This window comes from Varanus komodoensis, unplaced genomic scaffold (genome assembly GCF_004798865.1).
Source record: "Varanus komodoensis strain SLA01 unplaced genomic scaffold, ASM479886v1 scaffold70, whole genome shotgun sequence".
In the NCBI taxonomy this organism is placed as follows: domain Eukaryota; kingdom Metazoa; phylum Chordata; class Lepidosauria; order Squamata; family Varanidae; genus Varanus; species Varanus komodoensis.
The window spans coordinates 3,216,749-3,230,626 of NW_025336348.1; the positions used below are offsets into that span (position 1 = coordinate 3,216,749).

A 13,878-nucleotide genomic window follows, 5' to 3' on the forward strand; every position below is an offset into this window, starting at 1 on the left:
GAATTTCATTCCCAGTACATCTAGGTCATTCTTTTGCTACAATTTAGAACATTACTGTGAGCACATAAAAATGGCAAATTGAATTAAACCTTTCAGGGGCAGGCCATGATGTTCATATACAGAGATGGGTCTGGAAAATTGCCTGTTGGAACAAAAATAAATCAAGCAAGTTTGATTTATTATCTGCAATATTTCCTGGTACTTCCCTATGTGTACTGTTGAAAATACTATACCTTGAATACTATAAATTCCACAGCTAGCTAGCTGCAAATAGTTATCAAAGACATTTGGCAGGTTATTAAATACCACTGTTTTTTAGTGGGGTGCTTTGAGGGTGTTTTTCTTTTTCAGTCTGGTTACAGAACAAGCACTTCTTGCTATGGGTGCCAGCTTCTACGAATGGTTTTGTCAATGTTTTGTTAAATGCATTGAAACAAATCCAGAGATTTTTCTCCATCCCCCATGACATTAAATTTATTTTTCTGGGTGGTGGCGGCTTTCAGTGAAAGTGATAGGCAGTCATGAAGCTGATTGGTGGGAGGTTTAGAACAGATAAAAGGACGGATTTCTTTACACAGCATATAGTTCAGCTGCCAGAGGATGTGGAGATGGTCACCCATCAGATGAAAGGGGCTGGACAGATCCATGGAGGAGGAGGCTATCAGTGGCCACTAGCCTTGCTGGCCATGTGCTCCCTCCTTCACCGGAGATGGGATGCCTGCACGCACTGGTTGCTGAGGAGCTCGGGCAGGAGGAGGTCTCACACCCATCCTGCTGGAGGGATCCTGTGGGAAACCGGTTTGCCGCCATGTGTACAGAATGCTGGACTAGATGGACCTCTGGTCTGATCCAGCCGGGCTTGTCTTGTGTTCCTAGGAGTCTTTCTTGACTCAGTGCATAGTTACATCAGTGGAATAAGTTCCTGTAAGGTGTAATGAAGGGCAGTAGCTGAGGTAGTTCTGAAAGAGAATTATGCTAATTCATGAAGAACTGGTGTTACTACCTAAACGAAGCCATCATTTTCAGAGCTGGCACTGCCTGGTGTTCGTGGCGTGGAGTGAGTGAGATTTGCTGCCTTCATGCCTTCCTTGTAGGGTTTCCAGGGCCATTTTGCTAACTGCTCTTTGGAAACAGGATGCTTCCTAAGAGATGCCAGGTCTGACCTAGCACAGCTCTTCCAATAGCTAATGACCAGGTCCAGATTTACTCATATTTGGAGTAGACCCACTGAAATTAATGGAATGGAAGTTCATGACTTACATGTCCTATTGTTTTCAGTGGGTCTACTCCAGTCATGATTAAGCCTGATTCCAACCCAATGTTTTCATGTCAATATTTGATCAAAAAGCTGTCCTTGCCCAACCCATTTTTTTTCTTTTTATTGCTACTGCAAATGACAACAACTTTGGGTAAGCTTTTTTGGGAGGTGATAGAAAAGGACCATTTAATATTCTGGGTTGGACTTGCACCAGCTCATACTTCTAACATACCCAAGTCCCATTTAATTCCCATTGATTTGACTAAGTCTGGTTCCAACTGCAGGAAGAAATTAAATATACAGTATTCACCAGTATAATCCTAGCAATAACAAAAGATTTTAAAATTCTCTCTCACACCCACATGACAAATAGCTGTAACACTGTGCTGTTCTTACAGATTTTATTTTGTAGTGGTTTGTCTGCCATGAGCAATCTTCTGATTAAGAAAACCCTGATTATATTCTGAAGTCCCCTCAAAGATCTATGAACTACAGAGCCACTGAGAGATCAATTAATGCGGAGCGAATAGGATGAGAGCAGGGGGTTCCATCCAGCCTTTATACACAGTTTCATGTCTCCCAGTTGTCCACCAACACGTCGTAGGTCCTGGAGGCCCCTGCACTGAGTCGATCTATTTTATTTTTATGTTTCTGGGAAGTGAATTCTTTTTAAAGCATTTAAATCATATATCATTACCGATGGTTTCCCTCCTTCCACAGCAGTTAATGGAGGATTCCTGTTGTTGACACGAAGTGAGATTGCGCTCTATAGGAGATGATGTTAGAACACTCTTTTAGTAAAGCAAATGGTTATAATGCTGGAAGAACCAGGAGATTTAAAGATTATCACACCATAGAGAGCTGTGTCATATCCAGCATTAAAAAGCTTTCCTCGTGGGATTGAGTTGTCCTGGAAAATATCACCAGCTATATCGTATGTAATTGGAAATGAGGTATTCAGTTATAAGAACACTCAGCATTCAAACATTGATTGATTGATTGACGAAATGTGCAGAACACGCTTCATTGTTTGAGCTGTGAATACTTTACAAAAGCTTTCCCCAAAACTGGTGTTGTCCAGGTATATCAGACCACAACTCCCATTATTCATACCAGCACGAGATGATTTGCAGGCCAACATGTCTGGAGAACTCTTGGTTGCAGAAGGACAGTTCACAGTAATAAAAAGTAACAACATGCTATACTGAAGAGTAAAAAGAAAAGAAAAAGAAAAAGACTAAGATAAACTTAAAACAGCAGAACGCAGGGTAAATTCAACCTCAGCCCAGTGTTTAGAAAGGCAATAACCACACAAACACATGTGCTTGTGCACATGCAACTGAAAAGCAACCTTGAATGACATTCAAATCATTGACTTAGAGGGCATAATTCATCTGGGAGGTATTAATGAAATCTCTGGGTCAAATTTTCACCAAATTGTTTCTACCTCAGTCTTCCAAATCATTTGCTAAGAGGGCCAGCATGAAGTGCAACTCTATAATAAACAGAAATGAGGGCCTAGTGATGGCCACTTATCCCAAGGAATAGAGACTTAAAAAAGAAGTACAGTTCCCTTATTCCAGAACTGTAAGACACAATAGGCAAGGCACTGGTGTGATGCCTGAAAATACAAAACATAAACTATACAGCTACAAGCTGCCTGGACGGAGCTTCTCAGTTTCAGTCCCATATACTACCAGTCTGCACATTACCATAATGGGTTAATCAACCTCTTTCTAAAACAGCTTTGTTTATCTGGTTAAGGTGGCCACTTATGCATGGACCCGAAGAGGACACAGCTTTGCATATTTGACATGCTAATTTATATGCATATGTGCACATTTAGAAATGATTGCTAGGTTTTAAATAGAAACGCAGGACGTATCACCATTGTGGGGAGACGGTGACCAGGTATGCTGTATGTCTGTGGTCGTCCAGGTGCTATTAACTGTGGGCAATTTAAGAGAGCAACCCCATGGGCCTGGGGCAAGTATCTCAGAGGGCATCCCTCTGAGGTTGGAGGCAGCGCTCTGACCTTGGAGGGGCTCCTTTGGCAGGGCCCTGGAAGAACTCGCACCCTCCCAGCCAGTGCAGGGAGAACCACGCTGCCTGCCCCCCACCCAGCGTGGAAGATTGACCTAGGAGAGGCAGGAAATGGGGCAGGGAGCATTCTGGCTGCAGGGAGGGGAGGGCAGCAACGATGGCAAAGTTCAAGCAAGAGTACCTTTAGCAATCCTTTATCTCTAAGCCAGGTTTGGAGCACACAGGCCTTCAAATAGAGAACGCACTCAAATACAGTCCTCTGGAGAGCAGGAAACAAGGCCACCCTGGCTTTGGTACAGGTACAGAAAATGGCCCTTAAAAAGAACAAGATGAGCCTGCAAGAAAAGGTTGCAGTTTGAAGTGCTCCTCTCTGGTCATGCCCCTCCATTCTGTTCTCTGCCTGGTTTTCCATCTCCTCCCTTGACTGGGTTAATCCGTATTCTGTACCTACTGAACATGTCCAGCTTTCACTGACCTGTTCTCCTCTGGATCCTTTTCCCCAACTCTTCTTCTCAAGTTTTTGTTTTGTTTTGGTTTGTGCTTCTGCAAACCTTCACGTTCCTTCCTGTGCATAGTCACTAGTGTTTTGATAACTGAAGCAATGGTATTCATAGGCTGGATGCTAGAAATGGAGGGAATACTGATGGTATGAATTATAATCAAATATGGCTAGACTACTGTAAAACAATCTCCATAGGGCTGTCCGTGAAGGTTGTACCTTGCCCTGATGTGAGGACAGTTCAGCCTAAGGGGTTGGCACTCAGAGAAGAGTCAGCATTAGTATTTATGATATCCAGGATGGAGTGAATTCTTCAACAACCCCCTTCCACAAAGGATAAATGACTAAAGGCTGAGGGCCTTTTAATTTAGGAAAAAAGAAAGGCAACTAGGGGAAGCAAAACTCAGTAAGAATTGTATAAAATCTTGGGTCATCTGCAGGTAACTGGAGAGGAGCAATTCTCTCATCGTTTGTGAACTTCGGACCATCGGCCATCTTGGAACTTTAAGGTTTGCCTTGTCATGGCTTTGGAGGGAACCAGTGTCCACTGTATGGACCAGCTGATAAATGCGTGATAAATGATAAAGCCATGAGTCAACACTTCTGCGCATGTTAGCAATCCATTCATCTGGGGCTATGTTTTTTCTTCCTTCTTGCAGATTATTAGTGGATATCAGCTGCCTCCAAGTAACCTCTCCAAGAGTAATAAAGCTGATCCTGTGGTCAAAATAGAAATCCATGGTGTTCCCGGAGATACTGTAAAACAGCAAACATCTATCGTAAAGAACAATGGTACGCTGAGTTGGCTAAGAAGCAGGTAGCACAGTCCAGGGATGCTGCCCAGGACTCTCCAAACTCACAGGATAATGGGTATTCTGTTGAGTGCAGGAGGAGGGCAGAGGTGAAGGTCTCCTACAAGTTTCTTCCAAACTGCAAAACATTTAGATGGCTGAGAGAAAGCAGAGGCTCTGCCAGGATGGGGTGTGCACTGGAAGATCCAGTTCCTTCCCTCCTGATGTCTTTCTCACCTCCAGAAGCCTGTCGACAAGGTGGCTATTATTCCCTTGGAATTGTAGCCAGCACTGTTCTTTCCAGCTCTACCCATGGAGCAAGCTTCTAAAATTGAAGCTGGAACTCCAAATTATCCTGTGGCCCTCTAGGCTCAGTCTAGCAGCATTAGGGTTAGGGTTTCCTTCAATAACTTACAAAGCCTGTTGAGGTTGACCTCTTTGTGATGGTGCATCACATAAAGAAGTGGCAAAGTATTGTCTGACCACAGGACCATGAGCTGTGTCATCTGAGTGAATTTGCATCCCTCAAATAGGGACCAAAGGATTTCCTTTCTCCTTCACTTTTACTCTTCTGGTTCTCTCTACCCCGCATTCCACTCCCACCTGTATTCTGGCTTAACCAGAAGAATTTTGAAGGTGAATTCTTGAATGCGGAGAGCACAACCTCCCTCTGTTTTCAGTTCCTTCTGTTCATTGGGATCTCTGTGTAACCAAAGTGTAGATATGCATGTGCAAAACAGAAAAGTGCAAAAAAGGAAAGAAGTGCTCTTGATAATGTGATGTGCATGATTGCACTGGGATTCCTTTCCTTCAATGTTCTACAGATGTGGGCATGAGCACCCACACTGCCACAACTGTCATGTGCATTTTGCTTTTCGATGTTGCTTCATCAGTGCATTTGTGCATCAATGTTCTCATATCAAATGCTGGAAATAAAAAACAAGACTAGAAGAGTGCAGATTTTTGATGTGTTGACTCTGCTTTGAAAAGAAGACCAGAAGCATCAAGAGAAGTGACTGTATCTAAAATTTAATGTATGAAACCTTCCTTATTACTCAAGTTCACTCTGGTCAATCCAGAAGGTGTTTCTGCCATGTAAACTCCACTGAAATGAATGGCAGTTGTGCAAGGGAACATCTTATTGGGTTATGCGTGGTGCATATGAGCATACCAGTAATGGCCCTTCTGTCTTCTGGAGAGATTTATTTTTTAAAAGCTTGAGATTTTGAGGTGAAAGCACCTGCTTGATTCTTTTCACATTCATTTTTAGTGGTTGAGTTCTGGCAAAAATATGCTATCACATTATTTTCTTCACAATTCAGAACTGTTCAACTGTAATTCATTGACTCCTCTCTTTATGATGCCAAGCTTGGTGAAAATCTGTTGGATAATAGTAAAGGTTCTGAAATATGTAGCTGGCATTTGTTGAGGGGGTGGGAAAGGAGAGGTCTTTGTGCATTGTTCTAGCACCAGTCATGACTGAAGTCGAAGCTTTAATTGTCTCTCCATCTAGTTTTCCCTCTTTTGTTTATTCCAGCTTTAAATCCTAGATGGAACGAAACATTCACATTTAATGTCCAGGTTCCAGATCTTGCCTTAGTACGATTCGTAGTAGAAGATCAGATGGCATTAACAGCCAATGACTTCCTCGGTCAATTTACGTTGCCCCTTACGAGCATGAATAAAGGTAAGAGCATCGAGGTAGCAAGCATGCAGGGCACTAGCGGGCGACTGTAGGCCCTGGGACCAAACCCAGCTCAAAGGAGATGGTGCTAACCAAGAAGTAAGACAGGCAGGGAATCAGGACCTCTTGTGGATCTGGAAAGAGATATGACTTTCCCAGTGGATGGGCCCCTTCTTTACAAAATTCCCCAAAAGAGACTAACTGATAGGCCAGCAGCCACATGCAGATTCCAGAGCTCCCTACTCTGTCCACCTCTTTAGAGAATTCCTGATCCCTATTTCCTTTCACCCCAGCATTAAATTAAATAAAATGAAGGTCCTTAGAATTTTCTGGCTTGTCCCAAAACTAAACAAAAAAACAACCTTCTAAAAAACCTTGCAAAAAATGCAACTAAGACACTCTTGAGGAGGGTTTTCATGAGCAATCCCCTTGTCCAACAAATGTCCAGCTATAAAAAGGAGTTGGGGTGAAGAAAGGCGATCATCACGCGGAATTCCAAATGTTTAGTTAGAAAAGGCATTCCTGCATCCCTGATCTTACTCAGTCCTAAGGACTTTTCAAAAGACAAATGCAAAACCAAGCACAGCATCTAGAAATTTATCTCTGTGCCATTTATTGCCAAGGACAGAAGATCTTGTCAGAAGATCTGGAGGGTCCTAGTCTGGGGCTGCGACCTAGTGAGAAGCAAATGTGTGCTGATTTATGCTGTTGTTTATCTTATTTACATCCTGGGGCTTGACTAGATCCCCCAAAGAAGCTTAGAGTAGTCATGGAAGTCAGCAGATACAGGAAGAACCACAGGCTAAAATCCTCCAGAGAATGTGAGCACCACGGTCAGCTCCCCTGGTACAAGACGCACACCAGACCTTCCTTTCTGAAGGGCAGCTGAGGTCATTTAGCCCTGTGGGCTGGTGGAGAGTTCAAGTGGGACAGACCTCGATGTTCCCTTTCTTTGCCCCAGTCCCTCTCACCATTTCATGTCAGTTGCCTGGCACTGCATGCACCTTCAGGCTTGCAACTGAATGTTACTCGGGTAAAAAATACGCTGCGTTTGTTAAGAGGAATTAGATTGTTCAAAAATCAGCCATAGACCAAAGCTGCATTTTAACTAATTCAGGCATTTTAGGATAATTTAAAAGTTTGTGTGATAGAGATCAGTCAAATGGTTTGTTGTTTCTTTGCATATTTACAATCCCCCCAATAAAACTCAGTTAATAAAGTATTACTTTTGAGTTTAATATTACATGTGCAACACGATAAAATATCCATAGCATTATTATGTTGTATTTCACACCACATGAACCATCATAAAATATTTAGGCTCTAATGAGATGACAAAGTCTATGTGCTATCAAACTACAACTGACAACTTTATTATGGAAGGAAAAGACACCTATTTATCAATATCAGTGCACTAGAAATGCCACAGATGCAAATACATTCATATCTACCAGTATGACGTTAGCAATACAAAACAGAAAGCATTACCCAAGTGCCAAGCAAGGATTATTTCTTTCGAGAAGAGCTAAATTGAATTAATTCCTACTTTGTCAGAAGGAAACAACAAGTTACCTATCATTACAGAAACATATTAGGTTTTCCTTTGATAGAATGAGCTAGCCAGTGTGGTGGTATGGTTCAGAGCACAGCTCTGGGACTCAGGAGATCTGGGTTCTAGTCCCTGCTCAGCCATGGAGCCCATTGGGTGACTTCCAGCCAGTCACAGACCCTTCGCCCAACCTACCTCACAGGGTTGTTGTTGTGGGGATCAGATTGAGAGCAGCGGGAGAATGTTGTAAGTCATTTTCAATTATTTATAAGAAAAAAAGGCAGGATATACATCTAATAAATAAATGCATGTGCAGACAAGCTATGAGCCGATGGAGATGTAAGTGTACTTATGGCCATTTAAGCATCCTCATACTTGTGTTGGATCATGGCCATTGAACCTCTACATGAGTTGCCATCTACTCCCATGCAGCCAAAAGGTAAAGGTAAAGGTTTTCCCTTGACGTTATGTCCAGTCATGCCTGACTCTAGGGGGCGGTGCTCATCTCCATTTCCTGGCCGAGGGAGCCAGCGTTTGTCCGCAGACAGTCCCCGTGGTCATGTGGCCGGCATGACTAAACACCAAAGTACATGGAATGCTGTTACCTGCCCACTGAAGTGGTACCTTTTTACCTACTTGCATTTGCATGCTTTCGAACTGAAAGGTTGGCAGGAGCTGGGACGGAGCACGGGAACTCACCCCGTTGTGCAAATTCGAACTGGCGACCTTTCGATCTACCAGCCCAGTGGTTTAAACCACTGCGCCACCTGCTGTCCCCACATGCAGCTGCATGCTTGCAAAACAAAGTACATTCCATGTGTGCATCAGAACCTTGGTGCTGGGAGCGAGCCATTAAACGAGGGTGATGCTCTTCATTCTGATAGGGAAGATATATTCATGCAATTCAAGGGTCCAAATACTTCTGAGAGTCTACAAACTGAACCTTGTGGATTTGTTTTGGCTTCGGAGGGAGACCTTCATTTCTTACTGTGGGGTCTGTACTGCTTCTAGAGCAAAATTTTGAAAAGGTGTTCAAGGCACTGTTTTTAGAACTGATTTTTAGTGTATATGGAATAGCTCCAACCTAATCTAAATTAGGGTCACTACCCCATTCTTGGGATGCTTTATCAAGACCATTAATTAACAGTACGTGGCAACTCAGAAGAAAGTCCTATTGAATTCAGTGCGGTTTTCTGCCAGGCAAACAAGTATCAGATTGCAATCTAAGGACTGCAAGAGAAAAAAAGATGCTGTAATTCCCAGCATGCTCCAGCCTGCCATGGGGCATGCTGGGAATTGTTGGACTTTTTTCCTCTCTAAACATGCATAGGATTATACCCTAAATGTTTTCTTTGAGTTTGTGAGTTTTGATTTTCATGCAGAGAATCAAGAAGTGTGAATCATTCTGGGAAATTTCCCCTGCTTTTCTGTTATTCTCCCGCAGCTTGGTTGAGCTATGTCTGCTTTATTGTTGCTCACTTCCACTATAACCCACTATTGTTAAATATTTGGGAGATCTACTGGAAATCACCCAGAGATCTACCAGCAGATGTCTGCTCCCTGTGTTAGACGTCACGGTGCATTCTCATCAAATCTTTCTTTCTCATTGGTTTGCTTCCAGGTTATCGCCATGTGCCATTGGTCTCCAAGCTTGGGGTTACCCTCAAGCCCGCCTCACTATTTGTGTACGTGTGGTACTTCCCGCAATAGAGTCATCACCGCTCCCCGGCTAAGCATTCCAATAAAAGCACCCGTGAGCAACGCAAAAGGGAACCAGAGGTGCTAAATGTTTGCTGTAGCTCATGGGCATTGATAGGGGGTCCTTTGGCTGTCTACCTCCACATGTCTATTTAAAAAAAAAGTTTCCAGGAAAAGGGAATGATTTGTGGGGCACCATGGCTCTACTTGTGCACTTCTCCATTGGGAATGCATTGGCATGCTTTCCCCTCTCTTTCCCTGCAAGAAAATATTAACTCCAATTTTCAGAATGTTGGCCTGGCCAAAAAATGGTAACTGAAGGGGTATTTTGTGTTTGATTTATACACGTGAGATCTGTAGCAACATGCTGCAGATTTTAAGTGTTTACAGCGTTTCTCTGCCACCCCACACTGTGGTAAGGAGATTCCAGAGTGGTGAATAATACAAAGATCAGGCAGAAAAGGGGAATCAAGCAGATCAAAGGAATCAAACACAATAATAGAAAGCATGGCTAACTAGCTCAGGAAGGCTTCCTGGAATAAGCATGTTTTCTGGCAATGCTGAAAACAATGCTGTGACCTTCGGGGGAAGGGAATCCCCGAGAAATGGAGATGCTGCACTGAAGGTGCTTCTCCAGGTGGAATCTAGCTGGGTCATACGTACCTGAGGAACCATCAGGAGCATGCCAGGAGGTGACCTCAGTGACCAGGCAGGCTAGTAAAGAAGAAAGTACACTAGTACAATATATCTTCACTGAACCCTCAGGGGCAGCAGAAGAAACTGTTCAGAAATCCAGCAGGGCTGTAAGAATGGTATACAGAAATTTTATAAATAAAAAAACTAATGTTTGCTGCCAAAGGTAAGCAACAAGCTGGTGTTCTCATAGAAACATAGAAACAGAGCGAGTCAGAAGGGGCCTCCCGGGCCATCGAGTCTGACCTCCGCTCACGACGTGACCACCATGTGGACGCCCAGCCTATCCTTGAACACCCTCACCGATGGGGCCTCAACAACCTCTCGTGGAAGCCCATTCCACACCCTCGGGGTCCTGACTGTCAGGAAGTGCTTCCTGGCATCCAAACGAAACCTTGGCTCCCTGAGCTTTGCTCCGTTGGAGCGTGTTCTGCCTTCCTCTGCAGGGGAGAACAGGTCTCTACCCACCTCCATGTGACATCCCCTCACATACCTGTATGTCGCCAACATATCCCCTCTGAGTCTCCTCTTCTCCAGGCTGAAGAGACACAGTTCCCTCAGTCTAGCCTCAGACCCCATCCCCTGCAAACTGGCCACCAACCTTGTGGCCCTACGCTGCACTGACTCTAACCTGGCTATATCCTTTCTGTAATGAGGGGCCCAAAACTGAACACAATACTCCAATTGTGGGTGTACCAGAATCATATAGAGTGGTAGTAATACCTCTCTGGATCTAGAAGCCACACTTCTGGCTATGCAACCAAGGGTGGCATTCGCCCTCTTGACCACCGCATCACACTGCTGACTCATGTTTAGTCTGCAGTCAACCAGCACCCTGAGGTCCCTTTCACAAGTGCTGCTCTCCAGCCACTTGTCCCCTAACCTGTACTTATGACACCCATTCCTATGCCCCAAGTGCAAGACCTTGCACTTATCCACATTGAACACCATCCTGTTGTCTCCTGCGCACTTCCACAGTCTGTCCAGATGCTTCTGGATCCAGAGTACCTGCTCCTCAGTTGTGGCCACTGCTCCAGTTTTAGTGTTGTCTGCGAATTTGATCAGCAGACTGTTCACCCCTTCTTCCATGTAGTTAATGAAAAGATTAAACAGGATCGGCCCCAGGACAGAGCCCTGGGGGGCCTTGCTTGTCACTGGCCGCCATCCCGATGATTCCCCACTAATGGTTACCTTCTCTTTTCGTTCCATGTTAAAAAGTGGTCAGACAGCCACCATTGTGAAGGGATAACAGCTCCCTTCCCCACACCGAAGGCCTCCAAGCTCACTTAAGGGGTGCAGGACAGATTGTGTGGCTTCCACACAGCACCGCCCTTGAACACATCCACAGCGCTCCCTGCCTCATTTCCCGCCTGAGGTGGCTGCCTCACCTTGCCTGAGGGAAGGGCTGTTCAGCCCCGCTTACCCTGTTCAGGCTCCTAGCCTGCTATGCCTTCCATTGGGAAGCTGTAAGCTCCAGAGCTCTTCCACAAGTCAGTTGAAACTCCCCTTCCTTTCCATTTCCAGTTTCTTCTCTTGCAGGTAACCCTCAGCTTTCTATTGCTTCTGCAGACCACTGAGCCTGGCTGGTCTTCTCTGAACTTTTTCTTTTGGCGCATTTAGTTGCCCGATTTATATCCTCCCTTTCTTCCAAGGATTCCAATGCAGTGTACCCATAATCCTCCTTCTGTCCTATTTATCTCTGCAACAACCCTGTGAGGTAGGTTGGGCTGAGAGTCTGATTGGCCCAGAGTCACCCAATGAGCTTCTCAGCCAAGTGGGGTCCAGAACCCACATCTCCTGAGTCCCAGTCTCTCTCCCTTAACCACTATAACACACTGGCTCTCCACTTAGATACATCTGCATTGCTGGGGAGTCCCAGCATATGTAGAGAAGCTAGTATTTGCTCTACGGGTGGTCCCGCTCTCCTTCCAAATTGATAAAAACTCAACCCCCTTTATGTAATTCTTTGTTTCTATACCACCCTGTAGCACAATCTCTCTGCATGATTCACAAATATCAAACCCTTAAGTACAACATGATAAAGAAGAATGCCCTGATGATGGCATTGTGTTTCTGCTTCTCCTACCTGGAGCTCTAGGGGGCCTCCTAGTCCTCTTTCCACCCTACCTTTAGACCCTCATGGCAACACCGAAAGAGGGAGACTGGCCTGGGATCAGCCCATGAGCTTCTGGGGATGGCTCAGTGGGGATTCTGTCCTGGGTCTCCCCACTCCTTCTGACAGTTCCCAGACTGGTGGGGCAGAGACCAATCTCGTCACCTCCCTTGCCTGTAGGGAATAGGTTGTGCAGTGCAGCAGCTACCTGGGTGAGCCAAGAAGTGCAGGGTCCAAACCTCAGTCAGCTACGGCCACATGGGGCACGGGGCAATCTCTACCTACAGCCAGCACATTTGTCTGAGAGTAAGTCCCATTGAATGCAATTAAGCTAGGACCTGTCTATTCCACTCCACTCCACATATCTATTTATTTAAAATTTCTAAGATACCATCTGATTATTATAAAATCCCAAGACAATTTATATAAAAAGCCAAGAAATATAAATATCTATTAAAACCAGATTACAACCATAATGAGCAGCAGCTCTTCAGTTTCTCGGGCAGTTTCTTGCCATGATATACCTTTTCACTCGCTATGTCAGGGACTGAGCAGCCTGCCTTCTGCATGCAAATGATGTACTCATCCTCTTAAAGATTAGCCTAGAGGGTTTTATAACTTGTACATATTGATACACGAAGTGTAAAATGCCATCACAATGCTAAGTCGGCGCAGACGTGTAGCGCACAGCCAGGTCTGCTGGCTTTTGGTGAGTCCAACTCCCAAGGAAGGTATTGCCTCATTGTAGATTTTCTTTCCCTTTTCTGATGGACCAGGATGGCTGCCTCTACTTTTATGTCTTTATTTGAGAGAAGTAAGGTTTTATTTGCTCAGAGAACTCCACGGTCATCTTACCAAGCTTATCACATGCATGTGTGTGTGCGTTTGGTACGTGTACTGTGCAGTTTTCACTTCTTTTCAAATCTGCTGTAGACCCAACGCTCCCTGGAGACATGTGCTCACTAAGAATCACCAGGATGACTCATCTGGAAGTTCCAGTCTGGGATGTAACTAAAATGCTATCACTCAGCTCTGCAACCAGCTGATTCATGGTGTTGCCTGAGCCGCATCTCAAACGAGGAATTTTCTTTCCAGTGAAGAGGACTATTTGCTTGGTAGCTCTTCTGTCTGTCTGCCTGCCTGCCTGCCTGCCTGCCTTCCTCTCTTCCTCCCTATGGATATATATTTAGGGGCATTTATTTACCATTGACATATGCATCCCCATTTAATGAAATGTCCAGGGAAGCTTAAAAAATTGCCAAATTCAGGGAGGACAAGGCTATTGGTGGCTTTTAGTTTTGCTGGCTGTGTGTGCCAGTTGCTGAGCAGCGTGGGCAGGTGGAATTCTTGTACCCATCCGGGTCGGGAGATCTTGCAAACAGCTGGTGCCATCCCATGAATAGACTGGGCTGGATGGACTGCAGGTCCAGTCCAGCATGATGTGTCTTACATTCTTCAGTCTTTAACTGAAATTAAAAACATGCAGAATGTTTCATCAATAATAACGAATCAGTGGCAGCAGGATAAAAATACAATGAGCAAAGCTGAGG

The 13,878-nt window shown here is 44.6% G+C and overlaps 1 protein-coding gene across 1 annotated transcript in view; it reads left to right on the forward strand.

The window, feature by feature from the left end:
- LOC123034660 (1-phosphatidylinositol 4,5-bisphosphate phosphodiesterase zeta-1-like) overlaps positions 1-9,534 on the forward strand; it is a 44,651-nt gene extending 35,117 nt beyond the window's left edge. Inside the window, exons 11-13 of the mRNA XM_044452165.1 lie at positions 4,460-4,592; positions 6,129-6,278; positions 9,446-9,534. Coding sequence (XP_044308100.1) covers positions 4,460-4,592; positions 6,129-6,278; positions 9,446-9,534 — 372 coding nt within the window. The remainder of the gene's footprint in view (positions 1-4,459; positions 4,593-6,128; positions 6,279-9,445) is intronic.
- The last annotated feature ends 4,344 nt before the right edge of the window (positions 9,535-13,878 follow it).